This window comes from Gekko japonicus, unplaced genomic scaffold (assembly GCF_001447785.1).
Source record: "Gekko japonicus isolate JY-2015 unplaced genomic scaffold, Gekko_japonicus_V1.1 scaffold4908, whole genome shotgun sequence".
NCBI classification, from domain to species: Eukaryota; Metazoa; Chordata; class Lepidosauria; order Squamata; family Gekkonidae; genus Gekko; species Gekko japonicus.
The window spans coordinates 20,817-47,253 of record NW_015164785.1 but is presented as its reverse complement, the minus strand read 5'-3'; the positions used below and the strand labels follow the sequence as shown (position 1 = coordinate 47,253).

The following is a 26,437-nucleotide window of genomic DNA, read 5'->3' as shown; positions in this document are numbered from 1 at the left end:
TGTGGGGCCGGCCGGCTGGCTGGCTGGCTGGCCAGCCGGCTCCGGGGAGGCAGCGGCGGCGGCGAGGCCCGGCTTCCTCCCCCCCGTCGCCCGCCAGCCCGCCGGCTGGTCCGAGGCGGCGGCAGTGGCGGCGGCGTTGCAGAGCGTCTCCTGCGCATGCGCAGGAGACGCTCTTGCACTTTCGGGGGGATTTAAACATCCCCCCGAAATTTTTTAAAACTTTTTGTATTTTTGTGCACACGTGGGGACTGGCCCACGTGTGCACAAACCTCCCCCAGCCCCCCAGCTGCCCCCTCCGTGCTGATTTAGCGATCCGCACGGAGGGGGCAAGTTGGCTATTAGATATATAGATATGGAGCAGAGGTCCATCAGTGGCTATTAGCCACAAGGTATAGATAGGGGCTCTGGGGCAAGTGATGCTCTGTCTTCTTGGTGCTTGGGGGGGAGTCAACAGAGGGAGGGCTTCTAATCTCCTGGCCCCACTGGTGGACCTCCTGATGGCACCTGGTATTTCTGGCCACTGTGTGACACAGAGTGTTGGACTGGATGGGCCTTTGGCCTGATCCAACATTGGCGTCTCTTATGTTCTTAAAGAAAAGCGTTGGATTTCATGACATTTTGGTGATAGAAGCAGAAGTGTTTCTAGAATAACAGTGTGGGGAAGACTTCAGATGCAAATATGTTCATCCTTCCTAACCATTTTGCATTTCCCGTGCACAATAACACTGCACCAACATGCATTCCACATGCTCAAGCTGTACTAAGGTTGCTGTTCTGGGGACAGCTTGCCCATCCTTTTCTACTGCAGGAGAGGACACCTTGCCAGGAGGACAGCCCCACCCAGATCTTGTGTTCCTCTGTGGCAACGATGGCAATCCATGACCGGCAAAATGTATTTGTCCACAGAAATGGGGAAATGCTCAAGCTAAAAAGGTCACGTTTCTAGGGATTGTATGTGTCCAGTGTCACGTGTTTCTTAAAAGGGCATGATCCATCCAAAGCCAGTTTGGTGTAGTGGTTAAGTGCGCGGACTCTAATCTGGGAGAACCGGGTTTGATTCCCCACTCCTCCACTTGCGCCTGCTGATGTGACCTTGGGTCAGTCACAAGCTCTGGCACAGCTGTCCTTGAAAAAGAGCAGTTTGTGTCAGAGTTCTCTCAGCCCCACCCACCTCACAGGGTGTCTGTTGTGGGGAGGGGGAGGGAAAGGAGTTTGTAAGCTGCTCTGAGACACCTCTGGGCAATGTTCCCTCTAAGCTATGGAGTCTTGTGAGCAAAAATTCTACTTTGTGAGCTACTGGCATTAAAGTTGTGAGCAAGTGATTTGGCTACTGAATAAATTAGTTTGCTCTGGACCCATCCTTCCTGAGCTAAAACAAAAATATGTGAGCTGGAGGCTAAAAAAACTGTGAGCTAGCTCACGCTAACTCAGCTTAGAGGGAACACTGCCTCTGGGTAGTGAAGGGCGGGGTATAAATCCAATCTCTTCTTCTTCTTCTTCTTCGCAGTTTCTGTCAGAGCTCTCTCAGCCCCACCTACCTCCCAGGGTGTCTGTTGTGGGGAGGGGAAGGGAAAGGAGTTTGTAAGCCACTCTGAGACTCCCTTGGATAGTGAAGGGCGGGGTATAAATCCATTCTCTTCTTCTTCATCATCCCCTTCAAGAGGTGTACCTGTTAGAAGCCAGTCATCTGTGGACTCGGAAGGAGCAAGACACCTGGATGCTCATGGGGTGGGGGGGAACGCAGAAGCCTCTAATTTTGGCTAAGGGATGGCCATATTGCCACACACCTGGCATTTATTCATTTATTTAAAACATTTATTAGCTGCATTTCTTCCTTACCGAGCTCAAGGTGACTTACAAACAGAGATAAAACATGGGGGGTGGGGGGGAGAAAGACAGTGAAAACATAAAAACCAAAATTTAAAATCACTAACTACCCGGGACTGCTACTAGACTTAACAAATTGCAGTCCCGAGTAAAACTGTCTTCAGCTGCCTCCTAAAAATCGGAAATTCGGGGGCCAAGAATACTTCCCTGGGGAGTAGAAAAGAGCAAGAGTCCAGTAGCACCTTAAAGACTGACAAGGTTTGTGGCAGGGTAGGAGCTTTCAAGAGGCACTGCTCACTTCTTCAGATAAAGCTAGAATGTAAGTCCAGCTGTCCTTATGTCTTGGAGAGTGGAGTGGTTTCTGAAGAAGTGAGAAGTGACTCAGAAGAGCTCGTCCCCTGCCACAAATTTTGTTAGCCTTCAAGGTGCTCCTGGACTCTTGCTCTTTTCTACTGCTACAGACAGACTAACACAGCGACCCATCTTGATCTTTTCCCCTGGGGAGATTGTTCCATAATTGTGGGGCTGCCACCGAAAAGGCCCTTTCTTACGTGCCCACCAAACAAGCTTCTCTGATTGACGGGACAGTCAGGAGGGCCTCTCCCCGTGATCTTGATTCCCAGGCATGAGCATCTGGGCAAAGAGGGTCCTTCGGCTAACCTGGTCCCAAGCCCTGTAAGGTCCTTCAGATAAGCCAACCCCTGCCAAGGGCTGTTCACAGAGAGCAGAAGTGGGGAAAAGACCTGTGTGCATTGCAGGAGACAGATCATGTCCCGAGTCAATAAGTGTGTGTGTTATGTATTGGGACCCATCTTGATCTTTTCCCCTGGGGAGATCGTTGCATAATTGTGGGGCTGCCACCGAAAAGGCCCTTATGTACCCACCAAACAAGCTTCTCTGATTGATGGGACAGTCAGGAGGGCCTCTCCCCGTGATCTTGATTCCCAGGCATGAGCATATGGGCAAAGAGGGTCCTTCAGCTAACCTGGTCCCAAGCCCTGTAAGGTCCTTCAGATAAGCCAATCCCTGCCAAGGGCTGTTCACAGGGAGCAGAAGTGAGGGAAAGACCTGTGTGCATTGCAGGAGACGGATCATGCCCCGAGTCAATAAGTGTGTGTGTTATGTATTGGGACTGAAACACTGCAGGACTGTGCTGCCAGAGACAGGGTGAGCTTCGAGCCAAATAACAATAGACCAACAGGATTCTGGCAATAACCAATTAAAATGTAAAGTTTTGTCAATAGCCTATCATTGGGATTGGGGTGTGTTTGGGATGTGGCCGTTGCTGCTATTTAACAGACCGTGCGCCTTGGTGTTTAGTCATGCCGGCCACATGACCACGGAAACGTCTTCGGATAGCGCTGGCTCTTCGGCTTTGGAACGGAGATGAGCTCCGCAACCCTAGAGTCGGACTCGACTGGCTTTCGAGCAAGGGAACCTTTACCTTTACCTATGTTTTATGAAGGCACTTCGTCTTGTTGAAAGCAGGCTCTTGGGATGTTGGCTTCATAGCCAAGAGCTGTTTGTCGCTTCCGCTTGGGTTCAGCTTTCTGAATAACAGTTCTGCTTGCCTGCAGGGAATGATGGGCCCCCAGGGAGCTCCAGGGAAAGATGGAATTCAAGGAGCCAAGGTAAACAACACTGGAGAGGCTGAAATGCTCCAGGCGCAGCTACCTGTACGTACAGGTGACCTGGCTGTCACGAAGTGCAACGGAAATCAAAGTTCCTCCCGAGCCCAGGGCGGCTCAATCACAGCTGCATTCAGGACTGATGGTGTCATTCCTTGGAGCTGCCCAGTTCTGAGTCTGTCGCATCCACTAAAGGGCAAGGAACAGATCATTGGAAAGTTAGCTCAGGCCCCAGGCACACGGAGAAGTAGCCACGTGATAGGGAAGGCTGCCGTGTGGATTTTCCGGGCGCGATCACACATGAACATCTGGCAAGTGTCCCGCACCCGTAGGCAACCTGTGGCACCTGGCCGAAGAAGCGGAGTTAAAAGATAGTAGGGAAGGTGCAGTATTAAAGTGCAGTATTTTCCGGAAAACGCGTGGCGCGGGCGGGCTCCGGATCGCGGAAGCACCGGTATCCCGTCTGCGTCCCGTCTCACACCGGATGTTTTGTTTAAGCCTCCGTGGTTTGCACACAAACGTGGAGCTGCGCATGCCCACTGTTCTATGGATTCACTTCCATGGTCATGCACAGGCGGGACCGCCAGCTGGGGGGAAAAAATGCCCGTGAGGTCAGGAAGCGGCAGCTTGCGATCACTGCGTGGGTGATCGCGCCATGCCGCTTCTCCTCCTCCCTTTGCCACACTTCACTGTTGACGTGTGATCGCGGCTGGGGGCATGTGCGTGGAGCATCGGGGGGAACGTCTGATCGTGACACCACGCTTCATTTTGCTCCGGAGCAAAAAGCCTCACTCCCCCCCCCCAGATTATCTCGCTCATGTGGCCGGGGCCTCATATTGATAAATATTACACTTTCCTTAGGGGAGGGGGCGTGGCTCAGTGGGAGAGCGTCTGCTTGGCATGCGGAAGGTCCCAAGTTCAATCCCCGGCAGTGCTCCCTCTAAGCTGTGGAGTCTTCTGAGCAGAAATACTTTATGAGCCGCTGGCATCAAAGCTGCAAGCGAGCGATTTGGCTGCTGCATAGATTAGTTTGCTCTGGAACCATCCTTCCCGAGCTAGGACAAGAATGTGTGAGCCAGAGGCTATAAACAACTGTGAGATAGCTCACACTAACTCAGCTTAGAGGGAACCCTGATCCCCGGCATGTCCAGGTAAAGACGAACAGGAGGTAGGTGATGTGAAGGACCTCTGCCTGAGACCCTGGAAAGCCACTGCCAGTCTGAGAAGACAATAATGACTTCGAAGGACTGAGGGTCCGATTCAGTAGAAAGCAGCTTCACGTGTTTGTTGGGTCTGTTAAGTCGGCTACTTAACAAAAACGAGTCGGAGAGTGATTCAGCAAAGATCAGCTTTATTCAGCAACTCGTAACTCAAACTCCAACACGGATCAACTCGGATAGCCAGAACAGCTTTTGCATTGAAGCTGTTCCACTTTTACACTCTCCCGGCTAATGTAGCCACGCCTATTACACAATACCAACCAATAAGATTGGATACATAAGGTCCAATCACAGATGTTCCCGCTCAGGGAGCTTGATGGCCCGTGATTGGTTGGTTCTTCCTGGGCTACCAATAGGATTGGAGGGATTAGGATCCTAGCCCAGGACGAAGCTTAACACAGCACTTCAATGAGGTGGTTCACATACAGTTATGTATTCCACTGGCAGCTATTGAATACATCACAGGGTCTATCTAGCTCAATGTTTTCTGCTCCTACTGGTGGCAGCCCTCCAGAGTCTCAAGTAGAGAAAGGTCTTTCCCATCCATGGCTACCTGAGAACATTTCACCAGAAACTCCAGGCATTGAACCTGGGACTTTTGGGGTGCACAACTGCACATCCTCCATCATGGACTCAAAGCTCCATACATGGTGGCACGTCAAACTGCACATCCCAGGCATAAAAGCAAAAAAGGAAACCGAGAGTCACCATGAGTCACCACTGGCAAAGGTTCACTCCCAGCCTGGAAATACCCAAATGAAAGCCAATGTGTAGGGTTGCCGGTCCCCAGTTGGGGGCGGGGGACCCCCGGTTGGGAGCCCCTTCCCTGTTTCAGGGCTATCAGGAAGCGGGAGATAGGAACACTAGCCTCCCCTGCCAAGCCTGCTTCAGCACGGAGGGCAGGGTATAAATTTGAAAAATGAATAAATAAATATGACTTACCGGAAGCCGAGAGAGAAGAAACAGGAAGTAAACACGATGTGCCTATGTCACCTGGGAGTGACATACGATGGTAGGGTTGCCAGATCCATCACGGACGGAGGGGGTGGTGGAGGGGGCGTTCCAGGAGCAGGAAGTGACGTACCCAGAAATAAACACGACGCGCCTACGTCATTCGGAAGTGTCGTGGGGGGACACTCTGGTGTTTGGGCAAAACTCTATGGTTGGAAGCCAATGTTACCACAGAGCTTTGCACAAAAATCAGCACGTTGCTCCCAACGTCACCGATGTGCTTACATCACTTCCAGGTGACATAGGCGTGCCATGTTTATTTCTCGGTACGTCACTTCCTGCTCCTGGAACGCTCCCTCCGTCCCCCCGCCTACGGGTCTGATGGACTTGGCAACCCTGCCATCGTGGTGTAGTGGTTAGAGTGTCGGACTCAGATCTGGCAGACCCGGGTTTGAATCCCCACCCTGCTGTGGAACCTTGCTGGGTGACTGGGCTAGCCACACGGTCTCCGCTTCACCTGCATCGCAGCGTTTTTGTGAAGATAAAATGGAGGAGAGGAGAACAAAGTAAGCTGCTTTAGGTTCCCATTGGGGAGAAAAGTGGGGGCACAAATAAAGTAGGTCGCGCATGCACACCCGTGTTAACCACAGTGAGTCTTAGCGATGCTTTCTCATGATAAGTCAAACCCCAATCGTATGTGATCTACAGAAATACAAACCGCAACGGTAGACCATAACAAAAAATTCACAAGTTTCACAAGTTGCCAGTAGACATCAGTCTATTGCAACGTAATCACCATCAGTCGATGAATAAAGTAGAATTGGTGGCCACAGGTCAAAAAGGAGTAGCGATGCAAAACATTTGAATTGTTATACCTTCTCTTGTCAAATGTTTTGTATTGCTACTTGGTTTTGAACTGTGACCACCAGTTCTTCTTTATTAATCGATTGACGGCGATTACGTTGCAGTAGACTTGGCAACTTGTGAAATGTGTGAATTTTCTTGACGGTCTAACCTTGTGGTTTGTATTTCTGTATATGCTTATGTTTCTCATGAGGAATATCCTGGAATTAGGATTTCTGCGCTGGGCCTATGCACAGGCCGAGCTCCGAGAAGTCTTTGTGAGACCGGGGTGGGAACTAGGTGCTAAAAGATCAGGTTCAATATGGCAGCCAGCATTTTAAGGGTCAGAACCAGGGGTCATTTCCTGCAGGAGCGCACAGGAGCAGAGCTCGGGCAGTAAAGAGCCCAGGGGGCGAGCACATGCACCCCCTGCTCCCAGCAGCCCTCAGTCAGAGCAAGAAGCAGCCAGGTAAGTTGCAGAGCCCCCCTTCCAGATAGCAATCCGAAACAGTCCAGTGGCACCTTTAAGGCCAAGTTTTATTCAGGTACAAGCTCTCCCTCCTCTGTGAGGGCAGATTTGCATGTTTCCCCCACCCAATAGCTAGCAATCCGAAACAGTCCAGTGGCACCTTTAAGACCAAGTTTTATTCAGGTACAAGCTCTCCCTCCTCTGCAAGGACAGATCTTCACGCCCCCCCCCCCATAGCTAACAGTCCAGTGGAGCCTGAGCGGTGGGTGTTCCCTTCTGACACACTTCCGGTGATGTCAGGGGGTGTGGCATATGCAAATAAGTCATGCTAGTGAGTTATGCTAATGAGCTCCTGCACCTCTTTTTCTATGAAATGACCTCTGAGAAAGGCTAAACCAGGCCAGTCCTCTCAGCTCAGGCAGAAGGGCCAAGGAGATTGTGCAGCATCAGTGGGGCTTTGGGGGGGGGGCAGAACTGCCATCTTGGCAGATCCCCTTGTTAAATGTGAACGCCTGCAACAGCTTCTGACTTATGCTGAGCCCATGATCGCGTCATCTCTCCCTTAATTCTACCCAGTTTCGGATGTCCTCTTTAACATCAGGCTGTGGTTTGGTTTGCAGGGCGTTCGAGGCCTAGAAGGCACAGCTGGGCCACCGGGACCACCAGGGCCGCGGGTGAGAGCTCAGTCGTGCGCAATAAAAACGTTCCCACCCTACAGACTTGAGTTACCAGGAACAGAGTCGTTTGAGTTCCCTCCAGGTAGTAGCACACCAGACTCAGAGAACAACACACTTTGTGCCTGAAGTGGAACATCTACCTTTGGCCGCTGGCTGGCAAGAGCTGGGAAGCCACCTGGGCCCCTAACCCTTTGGCAGTTCCCGCAAGCCAAGTTTGGCATCCAAGTGACTATTCCGCTCAATCTTGCGTCAAAAAAAAGCAGGGATGCCAGTTCAGATTTGAATGTGGGTGATGGGAAGGGCACAAAGAGATTTCAGTTGTAGGGAGGCAAGAGTCCCAAGCTAGGTTTAATGGTCCACTTCATGCCCTTAAGACAACATTGGCAGTGAAGGGGAAGGAAGAGATCTTGCCGATCTGCGGCTAGGAGCCACATGTGGGTTTTCCTGAGTAAGACAAGCAGCTGGTGTCTCTTGCTTTGGCGCAGTGCAGCCCTCAGGTTGTGTTCCAGTTTAGACATCTAACTCAACCTGGTCAAGGCGCCTTGTGTTTCCTCTCCAGGGTTTTGGGTCCAAATGTGCACTCAAGTAGTGCCTCTCTTGTAGATCTGATGCATGGGAAGGAAGAAGGGAGAGGAATGAGACCTGGGAGAAGAGGGAGGGAGAGAGTGGAGCAAAGGATAACAGGAAGGAAAGCAAAGAAGAGGGTAGGGGGAAATTGGAGGTGGGAGAAAGAGAAGGAAATGGGGAAAGGAGTGTGAGAGGGAGAGGAGCGTTTTGAACTCAGGCTGACTGTTCTGTCCGAAGAATGAAGCCATTAAAACTGAAGAAAGGGAAAGTCCCATTACACTGTTCTCAGGTCTACGAGTCGACATCTCCCCTGCCTATAAATTGTGATGTTAATAGGAGATGAAGCGAGCAGGAGTCACGAAGGATGTATTCTTAGCATGGTATTCCTGGCTGGATGGGGGCACCGGCATGAACCTTGAAGGCTCTTTTTCTATGAAACGACCCCTGCCTAATTCCCTCTCATGGTGGGGAGGGGGGGATGTTGCAAGCTAATGCTCCTTTGAGCCTCAAGTTCCAGTAACTTTCTGTCCACTGGCAGCTTTGGCAATAGCATCTCTCTGTTCCTATTTGCAGGGTTTCCAAGGAATAGCAGGGGCAAGAGGTGGCCCTGGAGAGAGGGGCCCCCCAGGAGAGGTTGGGCCAACGGTAAGTCTCCTTTTGGCCACTGGGGGGCAGCAGGTAGGGATTGTTAAAAAATCTGCCCATTCATGGTCATAGATGTTTCCACTGTGCCAAGAATTGGCATTACATATTCAGGACATGTCATATACCTGCTCTTAGGTGAGTTTCCCAAACACTAGTATAACCTCCCCTTCTCCGAGTTCAGTCTGGGAGAGAAAAAGATTCACTCAAGTGAGCCAGTTTGGTGTAGTGGTTAAGTGCGCGGACTCTGATCTGGGAGAACCGGGTTTGATTCCCCACTCCTCCACTTGCACCCGCTGGATGACCTTGGGCAAGCCATAGTTCTGGCACAGCTGTTCTTAAAAAAAAGAGCAGTTTCTGTGAAGAGCTCTCTCAGCCCCACCTGCCTCCCAGGGTGTCTGTTGTGGGGAGGGGAGGGGAAGGAGTTTGTATGCCACTCTGAGACTCCTTTGGGTAGTGAAGGGTGGGGTATAAATCCAATCTTCTCCTCCTCCTCTTCTTGTTCTTCTTCTTGTCTTTCTTCTTCTTCTTCTCTTCGCTAGCAAAGCAGGCAGTTTTATTAAGAACGATCATTCTGATACAAGAAAGAACAGGTCATACTAGCATATCGGAGAAGAATTAAAGTTCTTCCTTTGTAGGATAAAAGAGACAAAAGGTCAGGGTCTGGTATCTGGAAAAGAGTTCAACCATTCCATTCTCAAACATAATGCACTCTACCCTCTGTTTAGAGTACACCCTGCATTCCTTCTAGGAAGAAAAGGAAAATAAGCCCTTTATATATTTTTCATGGAAAATAAGGATGGAATAGACCCTTGACTGAGATAAGGTTGCTTAGAGATCAGAAGGTCAAATAACAGATTTTGGGTAAGGGTGGGAGGAAGGGCAGACCCATCCTAAAATGTAGCAGATCAATCTGAAAGATAACAGGAGAACTTTTAGGCTCACTAATCAAACCTATTACAAAGATCTTAAATCTTTGCTAAATTCTTAATGGTGAAATAAAATACTTTAACACCTGGCCAAACCATCGGGGTCAGATGGGTTACCAGTTCAATTACACAAACAAGCAAGTGATTATTAGCCAACAAAGCAGAGAGGCACTTTTTCATAATGGTTAATTTCCCTGAATTGCAACAGCATCCATTGTTGTCCTTTGCATGTACAATCAACTTAGCTGTGCATCATTGCCCACTTAAAGGCAGAGAGTCTTGGTTTAATTGTGCATCATTCCCTATTTCTAAGCATGGAGACTCAAGTTGATTTTTGAATCACAGTTCTACCGTAAAAGTTCTCAGTATGATGTACTACTAAACACAAATGAGATGCAACCATAGAACTCATAAAAATATAAATTACAAGCGTTCCGTTTTAACACAAACCTAATCAATATTCGGGTCTGTTACATTGTCTCCTTTGCAATTCGATTGGACATTGTTGTGCATTACATTCACAATGGCTTAGTGGTGCAGGAACATCTGCAAGGAATCGCCGCTTTTTATAGCACATGTGGCTTCAAACGGTACTGTTCACAAAGCAGTAGCTTGTTCAGCACAGTGAATCCACAGCTATGAATATGTTCTGTCTTTCAGCTTCTAGAGGGTCATGAATATTCACATTAACTTTTATAGCTGTGTCACTAGGGAACTGAACAAGGGAGGATGTAGAATTACAGGGCTAGAAGGGAGTTGAAAGCTACCTAGTCTAGGCCCTGGTGGTAAAACGGGCTTCTCTACCTGCCAATTGCTTTACTCAAATGCATCATTCACCCTATAGAAATAGGACAGATCCTAATATTAAAACCCAAGAGATTCACAGTTTACATTTCACATTTTCAAGTCCCAGAGTTAGAATGGGCCCCAAAACCATCAAGGCCAACCTGTTATGTCCTGGGCCCGACATCGAATGACCCAGCTTGGGTACACAGAACAATAGACTGCTAGGATCCTGGAAGGAACCTATCGACCAGGAGTACCTTTGTAAATAACCTATCACGGGCCGTGGGTGTGTGTCGGGTGTGGTGTGGTGCACGGATTTAAGCAGGGCTTCGATCCTGCTAAGGTTGTCTTAGTCCAAGCTGATTCACAATAAAGCATGAGCTGATCACTGCTCGCGTGTCGAACCCAGTATATTTCATACCCCATGGATAATTTTATAAACCTCTATCATGTCTCCCCTTAGCTGTCTCTTTTCTAAACTGAAAAGTCCCAGACTCTTCAGCTTTTCTTCATAGGAAAGGTGCTCCAGGCCCCTAATCATCTTAGTTGCCCACCTCTCTACTAACTATGTATTTTTTCCCCAAAATACACCCCCCAAAGGCAAAATGTTGTGACCCACCCTGAGCTGGCTTGCAGGGGAGGGCGGGATATAAATAAAACGGAATAAAGACATTTTTTAAAATGGGGTTGCAGATTCGTCTGGAATGGATCCATTTCCCAAGCGTTGCTAATCCTGGAGGCTTTTTGCCCACATTCTGCAGGAAGATGATTTGGCTTGCGAAGGAAAGTGAATCTGTAGAAGAGGCATTTTGAAAAGGAGGCATGAAATGTGTTGTGTCCTTACAGGTTTCCCCCAGAGAATCACATCAGAAGTTTTAACAGTTGTATGCATTTTTAATACTTCAATAAAAAGTGTTGAGAAAAAAAACAGTCCAGTGAATGTAACCTTTCCATTTTTGTTCAGTGCCTCTCAGATAAATAATTGTGTTTTGTTTTTCTCCTCTCCAGGGGCTGCCTGGTCCAAAAGGAGAAAGGGGAGAGAAAGTAAGTGTCTTTGGTTTTCCTTGTTGATATCCGTGTTGGCCAGCTCAGAGTTTGTTGCAGAGAATTCATAAAGCAGATATGGAAGGCTGCTATAGAAGTCACAGCTACAATCTGGGAAGAACAGCTCGCTCTGAATCCAGTTGGGCCTTAGAGACCAGCAACATTTGGGGGGTATAAATCCACTCTCCTCCTCCTCCTCCTCCTCCTCTTCCTCTTCCTTCTCCTCTTCCTCTTCCTTCTCCTCTTCCTCTTCTTCCTCCTCTTCCTCTTCCTCTTCCTCTTCTTCTTCTTCTTCTTCTTCTTCTTCTTCTTCTTCTTCTTCTTCTTCTTCTTCTTCTTCTTCTTCTTCTTCTTCTTCTTCTTCCCACTCTGTGGCCCCACTGTCATGCTGTGAAATGGTACCTAATCCCTTTCCATGGAGGCAGATGTCTCTGCAGGTCTCTCTTGTAGAGACAATGACCTCAAACTCTCTCACACAGGATGCCGGACAAGCTGGTCGTTTGTACAGGGAAAGGACTCTTTAGATGAGGCTTCTCTCCTTTCGACTGCAACCTGAATGTGAACTGGATTTACGTGAATTAATGCAAGTTTAATTTTTTGGGAAATATACTTCTTGGGAGAATTATTTCCTGCACTCAGTACCACGCTTCTGTAACGGGGCAAAACTCTGCTCTGTTAACCAAAACTCCCCATACCACCTGCAGACTGGCGACCCTACCTCTCACCCAGCAATTCATTGGAAGACTTTGATCTAGCCACTCTCAGTATAACCTACCTCACAGGGTTGTTGTGAAAGAAAAAAATGGAGGAAGTCTTGTCCTCTCTGAACTATTTGGAAGAAGGGCGGGATACTTATGTGATAGCCCTGTAGATGACTCACTGGCGGTCTTCAAGCAGCGGCTAGACAAACTCTTGTCAGGGATGCTCCTGCATTGAGCAGGGGGCTGGACTAGATGGCCTGTATGGCCCCTTCCAGATCTGTGATGCTGTGTGCAATGTTCCCTCTAAGCTGTGGAAACTTGTGAGCAAAAATTCTACTTTGGAAGCTAGTGGCATTAAACTTGTGAGCGAGTGGCTTGGCTACTGTATAAATTAGTCTGCTCTGGAGCCATCCTTCCTGAGCTAAGCAAAAAATGTGTGAGCTGGAGGCTAAAAAACTGTGAGCTGGCTCACACAAACTCAGCTTAGAGGGAACGCTGGTGCAGTCAGCTGACTTTCTTCAGTCTATGTTTCAGCGTCAATAAAAGCCAACTTGGAACAAGATGTTCCAAAGATCTGCTGATCCCATCTGGTGTCACAGTTGTTGTTTAGTGACTTTTGACAAAAAAAAAATGTAGTGGAGTTAAATCTGTCTGAATATGAAGATGCAAACACCAAAAAAAAAAAACGTTTCTCCATCTTGGATACTTACCTCTTTAAAATCCCCATCATTAAACACGGGGGCAGAGTGGAAGAGATTGCTAGAGGGCTCTTTTTGTGGCAGGAACTCCTTTGCATATTAGGTGACACACACCTAATGTAGCCAATCCTCCGAGAGCTTACAGAGCTCTTCTTACAGGGGCTGCTGTAAGCTCTTGGAGGATTGGCTACATTAGGGGTGTGTCGCCTAATATGCAAAGGAGTCCCTGCTACAAAAAGAGCCTGATAGGGAACCTGACGGATCATTCCCACTTTCTTGGTTTTCGCAGGTGCTCAAAGTGTCCTGAATTTCTACTGAGGGGTTTTTGCTTTGTTTTTGTTAACTGATAGCTTTTTAAACTTCGGCTAGATTCCCTCTGCAGCCAGCATCGGAACCAGGTGCAAGACATTTTATTGTTTCCCTTTGGCATCTTCTCTGGGTTTTTAAATGCCACTTTATTGCACCCCTGCTAAGTTTTCCTTTATGATCTTTTTACTCCCCACCCCCTTTGGTGATATGATGGCATTTTTTCATTTTTATTTCCCGGGCACCCTGCCCAGTTTTCCTCTAATTTTCTCTAGGACGACACATCGATCCAAACAGAGTCATCAGAAATCTCACTGTTTGATACAGGCCTCCGTTTTCATTTCATTATAAGCTTTTATGGTTACCAGCAATGTCCATTTTCAAGTCATTTTCTGCATTTTGATTACTTTATTATCTGCCGCGGGGAAGATATTTATTTATTTACCTATCAAAGATAGTCGTTTCAAACGGAGGTTAGTTATTCAATCAGAGTGAAATGATCGGTAGACGCGGCCTTCATTATATAGTGAGAAATGAATTCATTTAGTAGTAATGTTTGTTCAGATTAATTTTTCAAGCATCACAGTTCTCCGCCGGATGGCATCTTCATATGATGATACAATTGTGTTTTGATTTACTATTGTTTTGAGTAGTATATTATTCATACCAAGTTCTTATGGCAATTCAGGACCCACACAGAATGTTAAAAATTCATTCCTTGGAGAATACATATTGCTGATGGACCTCCTAACTCAGGCTGCCAAAGTCAGCGTTCTCCATTTCCTCCTCATCCAAAGGGTTGTTGTCAGGCAGACCCACATTATGGATTTACCATAGAGTTTCCAGAAATTCCCAGAGCTACCACTATCACTTCCAGGTTTTCCCCGGAAGTGACATCATCATGCTCACTACGCCAGCCCTCTCCACCATGTTCCCGCCCCCAACCCCCCTACTGGTTGCCTCTGTGTGAAACTGTTGGCCACTGTGTGAGATGGGACCTCCTGATGGCACTGGTATTTCTGGCCACTGTGTTCTATGATGCTGAATTAGATGGACCCCGGTCTGATCCAGCAGGGCACTTCTGATGTTCCTAACAGTGTCATCCTGCAGTGAAAGCAGTTACTTTCTGAACAGGTGCTCCTTGCAGATGCAAGAGAGGTCCTTCTTTGGGTTGTTCGGAAGCAGGCCAAGAACAGCTGGGAATCAGCCTTTTGCTTCAGGGAGGAGAGATGCTGTTTGGGCTTGGTTTCCAAAAAAAGGGAGGAGACTTTTCTCTGACTGCAGCCAAGAAGTTGCCAAGGCCAGAGACTTAAAACAGTCGGTCAGTAGCAGAGCCAGTGGCACACAGCTATGATGTGAATGACCAGGATGGGCGGGGACGGGGGCATTTTGCTCAGCGACACACACACCCCCAGCTGGAACCAGTCTTGATTTAAAAGACATGAACATTTGCATGGTTCAAATCAAGAGTTCATCGCTCGTTTCTAGTCTTTGGTGGGCGTATTTTCTAATACAGATCGGCTTCTCTCCCACAGCAAAGTAGACGACAGAGGAACGGGAAACAGCAAGAGGCCGGGAGTGGCGTGGGTGTCTCCAGTATATTCGAAATGTCACCACTCAATACTGTAGATTGCTTTACACCGTTATTACGTTTTTTATTAGAAAGCCTTTTGAAGGACGGAAAGGCCAGCTGAAGCAGTGTTTTAGAACCTTGCCTTGAAGAAACAATCTGTTCACCAGTGTTGTTGCCTAGGACGTTTTTCACACCTAAACCCAAAATTCCCAACCATTAGGGGCCAACTGGCTGCCGTCACATCCCCCTCAGAAATCCCCTTCACTGTCTAGGAGGGTCACTGGCTTCCCGCTAGATGTGGGGCATCTTCTGTCCTAAGCTCCCATCTCCCCCACTCAGCTGGGGTGGGTGGGAGGAAATTCCCAGGTGAGATGGGAGCACATGATTGGCCTCCCCAGCATGACATTGCCTCTGGCACGAGCTGGAAGTGATGTCATCACACTGGGGGACGCTCTAGCATTCACCCGAAACTCTATGGGTAACAGGCCCGTAGTTACAGTGGGCATTTTGGTGCCTGGCCCCACGCAGGGCTCTTTTTGTAGAAAAGGCCCAGTAGGAACTCATTAGCATAAGAGGCCACACCCAACAGCAGGAAACTCATTAGTCCTTAAAGAGATGGGAGTACCAGACCACCTCACATGTCTCTTGAGAAACCTGTATAAGGGCCAAGAAGCGACAGTTAGAACCGGATATGGAACAACTGATTGGTTCAGCATAGGAAAAGGAGTACGACAAGGATGTATACTGTCACCTTGCTTATTTAATATATATGCAGAGTACATCATGCGAAATGCTGGCCTGGATGAATCACAAGCGGGAATTAAGATTGCTGGGGAAAAGATCAACAACCTCAGATATGCAGACGATACCACTCTGATGGCAGAAAGTGAAGAGGACCTCAAGAGCCTCTTGCTCAGGGTAAAAGAGGAGAGCGCAAAAGTGGGCTTGAAGCTCAACATCAAAAAAACTAAGATCATGGCATCCGGCCCCATCACTCCTTGGCAAATAGAAGGGGAAGTCGTGGAAGTAGTGACAGACTTCACGTTCCTGGGATCCCAGATCACCGCAGACTGTGACAGCAGCCATGAAATTAAAAGATTTCCTTGGGAGGAAAGTGATGGCGAACCTAAACAGCATGATAAAAAGTAGAGACATCACCCTGCCAACAAAAGTCCGCATGGTCAAAGCAATGGTATTCCCAGTAGTCATGTATGGCTGTGAGAGTTGGACTATAAGGAAGGCCGAGCGCCGAAGAATAGATTCTTTTGAACTATGGTGCTGGAGGAGACTCTTGAGAGTCCCTTGGACTGCAAGAAGAACAAATCAGTCAATCCTCAAAGAAATCAACCCTGACTGTTCCCTGGAAGGCCAGATAATGAAACTGAAGCTCAAATACTTTGGCCACCAAATGAGAAGGGAGCACTCACTGGAGAAGACCCTGATGCTGGGAAAGATTGAAGGTCAAAGAAGACGGGGACGGCAAAGGATGAGATGGTTAGACAGTGTCATAGATGCAACGAACATGAAATTGAGTAAATTTCAGAGGGCGGCGGAAGACAGGAAGGCCTGGCGTGATCTGGTCCATGGGGTCGCGAAGAGTCGGACTCGACTGTGCGACTGAACAACAACAACAACAACCCTGAGGAATTAAAATGCCCTCTGACTTAGAAATTCCTGGCTACATTTATTTCTCCATTAAGCAATGGAAGGAGGATCAGGATTTTTCCATGAGGCAGCAATAGAAAGCCGCGCCGTGGCTATTAATGTGGTGGCTCGTTCGGTTGGGGCCACTTTGTGATTGACGCGGGGTCCCATTCCAGATTCATTCGAAAATGAGGTCCTCTCATAACGTATTTCACAGAAAACGATGTATTACCTGCACATACTGGCTATGCAGAATGGCTACATCTATGAGAATTTTTAGGGTCTGAGCACTCTCACAAAATACTATTGAGGTCCTTCAAAAATATATCTAGGTTTATTATACGTTACTATTATAGCAATCTTAGAATAATTGGGAAAATCACAAGAAAGTGACAAGGATATGGCCATACGGAGATCCTGCTGACAAGTTAATAGACAGCATTGTGATAGATGTATCTGCACTCACAGTTTGTATTAATGTTTATGCAGTAATGTCGAGACATAATGGGTTTATTTATGTATACTTGACTTATCTTTTAATAAAATTAAAAATTATTTTTAAAAAAGAGAGAGAAAAGAAATTTCTGGCTACGGGCCTGATGGGTAACCATGGAATTTGGGGTGAATGCAAAAGCTGACATCCCATGCAATGATGTAACTTCTGGGTCGTACCAGAAGTGACGTCATTGCACCAGGGTGCAAACTGCCCCCCTGCAGTACAGAAGTCCCTGTGACTCCCATCAGTCACCATATGCCGGGCCATAATTCAGCTATTGAGACATTTTGTGATTCTTATCATTTCTTAGGTGCTTGATAGGCCCTGATTTTACAAGAGCACACATGGAGGAATGTGTGTCATTTAGGCTTGCCAAGTCCCCCCAGGGGGGGCGTGGAAACCCCTGCCCCAGAGGCCCGTTCCCCGCCGCCGTTAGATCAGGACCCGGGGGGAACCCCACCCCCAAAGCTCGCGATGTGCACGTCACCCAGAAGTGACGCGACCACGCCGGGCACACCGGGGGTGGAGCCACGGTCATCCAAGGGAAATCTCTATGGTTTTCCGTGCATGGTCGTGCCCCCGCCCCCAGCGTGCCCGGCGTAGTCGCATCACTTCCAGGTGATGGGGTTGCGGAGCGCGCGCGCACTCCCGGAGCAGCGCTGGAGTCCCCCGCTCCAGCGCCGATCCAACTTGGGAACCCTAGTGTCATTTGTTCCCGAGCCCATTAAAAGCATTCCAAGGAGCTAAAGCCTCAGAAAGCTGCCACAAAAGAGGTCCAAGAGAAATGCATTCTCAGTCATCAGCGAGTCTTTGGGGAGAGGGGAGCTTCTTCCTAAATATGAAGAAGAACTTCCTGACAGAGTGGTTCCTCAGTGGAACAGGCTTCCTCAGGAGGGGGTGGGCTCTCCTCCTTCAAGCAGAAGATGGCCATCTGACAGCAATGCTGATTATGTAAACTTGGGCAGATCATGAAAGGGCGGGTAGGAAGGGTTTCCTCAGTGCTTAGTTCTCGTGGCCCTTTCTTACGTGCCCAGGGAAATGCTGATCACCACTTTGGGGTCAGGAAAGAACTTTCCTCTTGGCCAGTTTGGCTGGAGATCCTGGGGTGGTTTTTTTGTCCTCTTCTGAGCACGGAACAGGGGTCACTGGGTGTGTGTTGGGGGGAGGTATTTATGGATTTCCTGCATTGTGCAGGGGTTGGACTAGATGACCCTGGAGGTCCCTTCCAACTCTATGATTCTGATTCCTTCCATGCCGTCCCTTGCGATCTGATGCAGATGGCTTCCAAGGCCTGTGCTCCTTCAGAACACAAAGAAGCGTCGTGTTTCGTCGTGTGTATTGGTGTTCCTCCGAGTTAATAAACTCCCTGGGTGTAGAAAGTTAGCATATCAAGGATAAAGTTTCTGGCCCGGACTTCTTCCTGATGCGCTAGCTTGGCTTGAGTCAACCAGATGGATTCTCTCTCTGGGTGTGCTGTTGTGCTCCACCTTGCCTTGCTTTCTGCACCTGCTGACTTGTTTTTTTTTCCTTTCCCCTCCCTTAGGGTGAACCGCAGTCCATAGCCGCCATCTATCACTTGGTAAACCAGGCCTGCGAGCGTCTGATTCAGTGTAAGAGCAGCCTTCCCAATCAACTCGGACAGCCCGGTAGCCTTCCAGGGGAGCTGGCTGTTCCGGGAACGCCTGCATTTCATTTCTGTGTGAACCTTTCCAAAATCTATGGGATAACTTAGTGTTGCCAGCCTCCAGGTGGGTAAGAAAGAAGTCTGATAAAGGGCCAATATTAAAAACCTAGTTGAAACTTATAATATACAAAAAGACACATACTTATTAGAAAGACCATTAAAAAATATATATAAGGGCCCGATGAAAGCCCCCTTAAAAAGTTCAAGTGGCCTATACACAAGGGCCAATACACATGACCTGATGCGTTTCTGTCCTATTGGGGCCTATTGGACCAAGAAAAGGAAGGTTATCTTATTGTAATATGTATTAAAGTTACATGTACCTCAATATTGCTTGACCTCTGAAGAAGGCCCCAGTCGGGCGGAAATGCGTCAGGTCATGTGTACTGGCCCTTGTGTTTTGGCTAGGCCTCCCAAGTCCCCCCGGGGGGCGGGGAAAACCCCGCCCTAGAGGCCTGTTCCTCGGTGCTGCCAGATCAGGTCCCAGGGGAAACTCCTCCCCGACGTGCGCGTCACCTGGAAGTGACGTGACCACGCCGGGCACGCTGGGGGCGGGGCCACGGCCATCTTTTTTCTCAGCCCCACCCACCTCACAGGGTGTCTGTTGTGGGGAGGGGAGGGGAAAGGAGTTTGTAAACCGCTCTGAGACACCTTCGGGTAGTGAAAGGCGGGGTATAAATCCAATCTCTTCTTCTTCTTTCTAATAAATACATGTATTTTTGTATATCATAAGTTTCAACTAGGTTTTTAATATTGGCCCTTTATTAGACTTCCTTCTCACCCTTGTAGTTCTTGATTCCAGTTTTTGGGGTCAGGTTTGTTTCCCCCTCTCTGTGGCCCGACAGCCTCCAGGTAGGGCCTGGGGATCCCCCGGAATTACAACTGATCTCTAGACGACAGAGGTCAGTCCCCCTGAAAGAAAACAGCTGCTTCCGATTGTGGGCTCCCTGGCGCTGTGCCCAGCTGAGGTCCCCAGGCTCCGACCCCAGAACCTCAAGGAATTTCATAAACTGGAGTTCGCAACCCTCTTGCCAGACACTTCCTCGCTAATTGGATTATGGGGCTTTGTCCATGAAAGGGCTAATGAGTGGTTCGTTCTGCCCCGAGACAGCACTTCAATCAATTATCCCTTTCAGTCCTATGTTTTCCAGTAATCTGATTAGCATCAGGATTAGCACACGATCTGATTCCATTTTTTATCTCTCTAGCTTTTCTCCACCTCCAGGTCAATTCGTTTCTGTCGTGTAGTGGGTTCAATGCATCGAGTGATCAGGAAACAGAGCGATAGTCAGCACACATTTACTCGCAGGGCTTTTTTTGTACAAAAAGCCCAGCAGGAACTCATTAGCATAATATGCCACACCCAAAAGCAGGAACTCATTAGCATATTAGGCCACACCCTGATGGTGCAGCTCATTAGCATATTAGGCCACACCCCCAGAAGTGTGGTCATCCAGCCACACCCTCCTTTTGCTTCTTATTCTGTTTACTTTGTTGTCAAAACCCAGGGCTTTTTTTGTAGCAGGAACTTCTTTGCATGTTAGGCCACACACCCCTAATGAAGCCAATCCTAATGAGTTTCGGCTGTTAGGTGTGGCCTGTTATGCTAATGAGTTCCTGCTGGGCGTGGCCAGCTCAGGAGCCAGCCGGAACTCCGTTCCTGTGCGTTCCTGCCCAAAAATAACCCTGTTTACTCGTACACAACATAACACTCAAAATACCGGCCGGTCGGCCAACTATATACAGTCCCCTTGGCCCACTCACAGGTCCTATTGGAGGGTTTAAACGTCCCGCCAAAGTCCCTATTGGTGACCACTAGAGGTTTCTGGATCCTAGTCCCTATTGTCTCTGAGAACCAAGCTCTGGTATGAGTCGCTGGCGCCTGGTGGCGGTCAGCGGACATAACAGGTTCATATCAGCCAGGTGTTTTGTTAGTCTTTTAGGTGCTACTGGACTCTTGCTTTTTAAATATTGCTTAAAAATATCTCCTTGCACACACAGTCGTGCGGTATAGATCCTTGTGCCATGGTGATAATAGCTGCTGAAGCGACTTTTACAAAAACTGCACAGCCAACAGGATCCCTGCTGAGCAAATGCTCCGACTGGCCCCGCCTGCTTTCTAGAAACATGTGGCGGGCGCCAGGAAAGGTGGCCGCCATCATAGTGCCCGCGGGCGCCATGTTGGGGCCCCCTGAAAAGCCTAGGCATGCAACAAGTAGCCTCCTCGGGGAGGGGGAGGGGAATTGTGTTGTCTGTCCCTGTATCTGAAGTGGTCGAGAGTCTCACTCACCCTGATGCAAAAACAGAGCAAAATTAATATTACCTCGCACAGGTTGAGATTGATCAACAAATCCAGAGCAATCAAACATTCAGAGATACTGTGGGCAGCCTCCTCTCTGGATGGCAGCTGCTATTGTGCTGACGAAACCCCCGAAGCACTGGAGCCGCACTGTTCAACATGCCAATTTACCCTGCCCAAGGTCTGACCCTAACTACAGAGGTGAGCTACACAGTAATGAGATCAATAAACAAAAAGGACTCTATGTAAAATCCAAGCATCCTTATTATTTTAAGCAAATTAATGCACACTGTATAAGGACTGTACCATACCAAGAAATACACAAAATATCTTTTTCGGTATAGTTTGGTGTAGTGGTTAAGTGTGTGGACTCTAATCTGGGAGAACCGGGTTTGATTCCCCACTCCTCCAGTTGCAGCTGCTGGATGACCTTGGGCAAGGCATAGTTCTGGCACAGCTGTCCTTGAAAGAGCAGTTTCTGTCAGAGCTCTCTCAGCCCCATCTACCTCACAGGGTGTCTGTTTAGGGGAGGGGAAGGGAAAGGAGTTTGTAAGCAGCTCTGAGACTCCGAGTAAAGGGCAGGGTATAAATCCAATCTCCTCCTCCTCCCTCCTCTTCCTCTTCCTCTCAAAAGTGTGAGTATAGTAGTTCCAAGTCACACTTTTAGGAACAACTCCTTCAGGTGTTCAAATTAAGTTTTCTCTTTTTTGGTTGACAGAGTATCCACCTGGAACAAAATTTAATCAGGTCTGTTCTTTGAGAAAGCATATGGGGAAAGTGTTTGGAATAAGCTAGCATTCACGTCAGAGAAAGAAGGAAGATCTGTATGGTGAAAGAATTTTTTGTGGACTTAATTTGAACACCTTTAGGTTGTTGTTCCAAATAGTGTGACTTGAAACTACCACACTCACACTTTTGAACGTCCTTTGAAGAAGATATTTTGTGTATTTAGCTGTATGGTACAGTTCTTATGTGCATATAGTATTACAGTGCTCTTACAGTGCTTGAGAGCCAGTTTGGTGTAATGGTTGAGTGCACGGACTCTAATCTGGGAGGACCGGGTTTCATTCCCCACTCCTCCACTTGCACCTGGCTGGATGACCTTGGGCAAGCCATAGTTCTGATAAGAGCTCTTCTTGAAAAAGAGCAGTTTCTGTCAAGAGCTCTCTCAGCCCCACCCACCTCACAGGGTGTCTGTTGTGGGGAGGGGAAGGGAAAGGAGTTTATAAACCGCTCTGAGACACCTTTGGGTAGTGAAGGGCGGGGTATAAATCCAATCTCTTCTTCTTCTTCTCGCATATTTGAAAAAGAGCTGCACGTGAAAAAAGTAATAGTTGCTAGCTTAGCCTCTTCTATATATTGGGAAAATGTTAAGGCTCACATTTTCCAACCTGCAGTAGGGAAGTGCTAAAAAGGTAAAGGTAAAGGTTTCCCTTGCTCGAAAGCCAGTCGAGTCCGACTCTTGGGTTGCAGTGCTCATCTCCGTTTCCAAGCCGAAGAGCCAGCGCTGTCCGAAGACCTTTCCGTGGTCATGTGGCCGGCATGACTAAACACCAAGGCACACGGAATGCTGTTACCTTCCCACCGAAGTGGTCCCTATTTATCTACTTGCAATTTCTTGCTTTCGAACTGCTAGGTTGGCAGGAGAGGGAAGTGCTACAGTCTGAATAATACAATGTGTGTATAAAGTGGCATCAAGCCACAGCTGAATTCTTGTGACTCCAGCAAGGGGCTTCCAAGGCAAGTGAGAAGCAGAGGGGGTTGGCCATGGCCTTCTGCTGCAGAGTCTTCCTTGGCAGCCTCCCTTCCAAGTACCGACCCTGCTTAAAAGAATAAGAATACTTGGATTTTATGTACAGTGCTGGTGCACAGTTCTTTGTGTTTATCAAGGTCTGACCCTAGCTCACCATTTGGGATAACTGCCATATAGATGATCCACATTTTGTTCTGCAGAATTCACACTTGCTTCCGGCCCTGGGCTGGCCAGAACTCAATGCCAAAGAGTGGCAAATCGCTTCCATCGTTCGATTGTGTCTCATTTAACCATCACTGTTCCACCAACGCCCTATGAGTTCCGCATATTGACATCTTGCTGTGGGCATCATTGGAGGGGACGGGACGTCTTTTAGGGGACGGTAGGGCAGTGGGACATGCACTGCCGCAGTTGTCCAGCTACGTTACTGAGAACGCCATCCTGCTCTTAAAGATCTTAACATCTGGAAGCGAATCGAGGAGCACCGAAATTGTTTTAGGATGTTATCTGTTTGTTATTTGTTTATGTGTAATTTAACATTTTATACTGTTTTATTGTTTTATCTGGCATTCTGCCCTGTTAGCCGCCCTGAGCCTGCAGGGAGGGCGGGATAGAAATCTAAATAATAAATTAATTAATTTATCAATACATATTGGCAAAAAAAAAATCCTTTCTCTCTTTCTTTCCAGCTCATGTTTTGAAGCTTGACGCCTTCCTCCACGAACATGCACAGAAGCCTGTTCCCATCTGGGAAGACAAACCGAAGGTGGGAGAGCCTGGCCCCCCAGGTCTTCCTGGACCCCCGGGAATGAAAGGAGAAAGAGGAGAAGTGGGGATGCCCGGGCAGCCAGGCCGAGATGGATATCCGGGAGAACGAGGTACCAAAAGGAGGGTCTCTTGCCAGAGGCTTTTTGGTTTTTGACTTATTTTCATTTCTACTCAACCCCCTTCTCTCTAGTGAGGACCCAAAGAGGGTCATGTGATTCTCCTTTCCTCCATTTTATCCCCACCACAACAACCCTGTGAGGCAGGTTAGGCTGAGAGAGTGTGACTGGCCCAAGGTCATCCAGCGAGCTTCCATGGAAAAGTCGAAATTCGAACCTGGCGCTCCCAGATCCTAGTCCAGCAGTCTACTGCACTGCACTGGCTCTCTTGAAGGGCACCACCGTATTTTTTCTCCTGTCCAGTAGATACTCCACTGAATAGTTTGGCAGTGCTTTGTTATTTATCCATTACAATGGCAGAGCCTCTGCATGGTCTGCAGAAGGTCCCAGGTTCAGTCCTCAGCATCTCCAGTTAAAGGATTAGGCAGCAGGTGATGTGAAAGAGCTTTCTTGGCCTGAGACCCTGGAGAGTAAACAAATAATAAGTTAAAAAAGATGATCAGTGAACTGACACTAGGATTGCCTGGTCCTTACTGGGTTCTGGAGGGGGGGGGCTCCAGTCCTCTTCCTGGAGTCTTCTGGGGCACACCACAACAACGTCACCCAGAAGTGACGTCATCACAGGGGGGCAGATTGCGCAGGGGACACTCTATGGTTACCATAGAGGTTTTCTCCCAAGTGCTAGAGCGTCTCCCACGTGACATGCCCGGTGTGATGGCGTCACCTTCCAGGAGACATCATCACGTTGGGCACAGATGGGGCTGCTTGGGGGCAAGGCACCCCCTGCGGGCCAGCAGTGGATTGGGGCCCCCCAAAAGTGGGGGGAAGCCCGCCCCCATCGGGGGGATGGCAACCCGAACTGACACCAATTACCATGGCTGAGGCACGGTCTTTGCCAGGTGGCCCCTGAGGCTGTAACGCCATTGATAGAGCTTGGCTTTGTTTGTTCCCAGCCACCAGCAGCCCTCTAGGGCAGTGGCTTGCCAGGAAACGTCCCTGTAAGTTATACGGCCGCTCCACCCCTGTATTCAAGCCAGCCCTGAAAGAGACAAACAAGCCAGCTTGAGCAGAACTAATTAACACCTTCCTTAGAGGCCTGTTGGGGCAGTGGGTTGGACACATGAACACGGGGATCTGCCTTATACTGAATCAGAGCCGTGGTCCCTCGAGGTCAGTATTGTCTACTCAGACCGGTATTGGCTCTCCAGTGTCTCTAGCAGTGGTCATTCTCATTGCCCAGTGCCTGGTCCTTCTAACCAGAGAAACCAAGGACTGAACTTGGGACCTTCTACATGTGGAACTCACTGCGACAAGAAGTGGTGGCAGCTACAAGCAGAGACAGCGGCAAGAGGGGATCGGATAAACATCTGGAGCAGAGTTCCACCAGTGGCTACTAGCCACACGGTATAGATGGAACACTCTGTCTGGGGGTAGTGATGCTCTGTCTTCCTGGTGCTGGGGGGGCAACAGCGGGAGGGCTTCTGGTGTCCTGGCCCCGCTGGTGGACCTCCTGATGGCCCCTGGGTTTTGGCCTCTGTGTGACCCAGAGTGTTGGACTGGATGGGCCATGGGCCTGATCCAAAATGGCTTCTCTTACATTCTTATGCCCAGCTGATGTTCTGCCACTGAGCCACGGCCCCTCCCCTGAGCCCAGCTCAGATACTTTCTGGTCCTAGGGAACAGGAGTTCCAACATCACGGCCCCTCAGATGTCTTCAGAGGTTAGGACTGCATCCAGCCCGTTTAAAGATAACGACTTTCTTGGACCTCTGCATCCCCAGCGTCGAAACGAGTGTCAGCTAGGAGAAGCTTATCGGCAAGACTCTGCGAGCAAACGCACGGGGAGCCAGTGTTTATTTTTGGACTGGCTTCTTTACCGGACTTGGGAGAGAGCACTCGGCTTATCTCCCTGCCCTCTCGGCCCAGGGCGAAAAGCTGTCCTGGTTGGCGGCGAGGCGCCGCCGCCGCGATGCTTTTGTTTTATCGCACATGCCGAGTCATCCTGGCAGCTCCTCTGGTTTTAATGCAAGGATTAAGCCTCCATCTGTTCACCCTCCCCTTTCGACACTGCTCCAGAACAGTGCAGGCACTGCATTATCATTAGAGCAGAAGAGAGCAGGTCTGGCACCGGGACAGATGTTTAAGCTTCCTTCTTTAGTGATGATTTTCCTTCTAGTTATAGCCAAGAGTCAAAGTTGGAGGTTTAATTGGCAGGCTTCGGAGGAGCGATCGCATGCCAACCTAAATCTGTCAGATTGACGTGGGTGGGTTGGATGGGTTCCTCCCCCCCCCATTCTTATATTTAGTAGCTCCTGAAGTTGCTTCCAGGTACAACTGATTATACTGATGTCCTGGTAGGAAGCATCTCCAACCAAGCTTCATGGATGGGCAGATAACGAGGTTCTCTTGTCCTCCTTTTGTGATAGATTGAGATGGGCGGCCGTGTTAGTCTGTCTATAAGGTAAAGGTTTCCCTTGCTCAAAAGCCAGTCGAGTCCGACTCTAGGGTTGCAGTGCTCATCTCCATTTCAAAGCTGAATAGCCAGCGCTGTCCGAAGACGTTTCCGTGGTCATGTGGCCGGCGTGACTAAACACCAAGGCGCACGGAACGCTGTTACCTTCCCACCGAAGTGGTACCTATTTATCTACTTGCAATTTCTTGCTTTCGAACTGCTAGGTTGGCAGGAGCTGGAACTAGAGAGGGGAGCTCACTCCATCATGCGGCAACCCGGGTCTCGAACTGCTGAACTACCGACCTTCCACAGCCTGCAGTTCAGCGTCTTAACCCCTTGAGCCACCTCTACAGCAATAGAAAAGA

At 48.7% G+C, this 26,437-nt stretch overlaps 1 protein-coding gene across 1 annotated transcript in view; it reads left to right on the top strand.

Annotated features, from left to right (window-relative positions):
• Positions 1-26,051, top strand: part of LOC107109159 (collagen alpha-1(XX) chain-like) — a 33,225-nt gene extending 7,174 nt beyond the window's left edge. The window contains exons 2-8 of the mRNA XM_015409735.1: positions 3,405-3,458; positions 7,559-7,612; positions 8,756-8,827; positions 11,548-11,583; positions 18,545-18,611; positions 23,427-23,615; positions 26,047-26,051. Of these exons, the coding sequence (XP_015265221.1) occupies positions 3,408-3,458; positions 7,559-7,612; positions 8,756-8,827; positions 11,548-11,583; positions 18,545-18,611; positions 23,427-23,615; positions 26,047-26,051 (474 nt within the window). The 5' untranslated portion in view covers positions 3,405-3,407. The remainder of the gene's footprint in view (positions 1-3,404; positions 3,459-7,558; positions 7,613-8,755; positions 8,828-11,547; positions 11,584-18,544; positions 18,612-23,426; positions 23,616-26,046) is intronic.
• Positions 26,052-26,437: the final 386 nt, after the last annotated feature.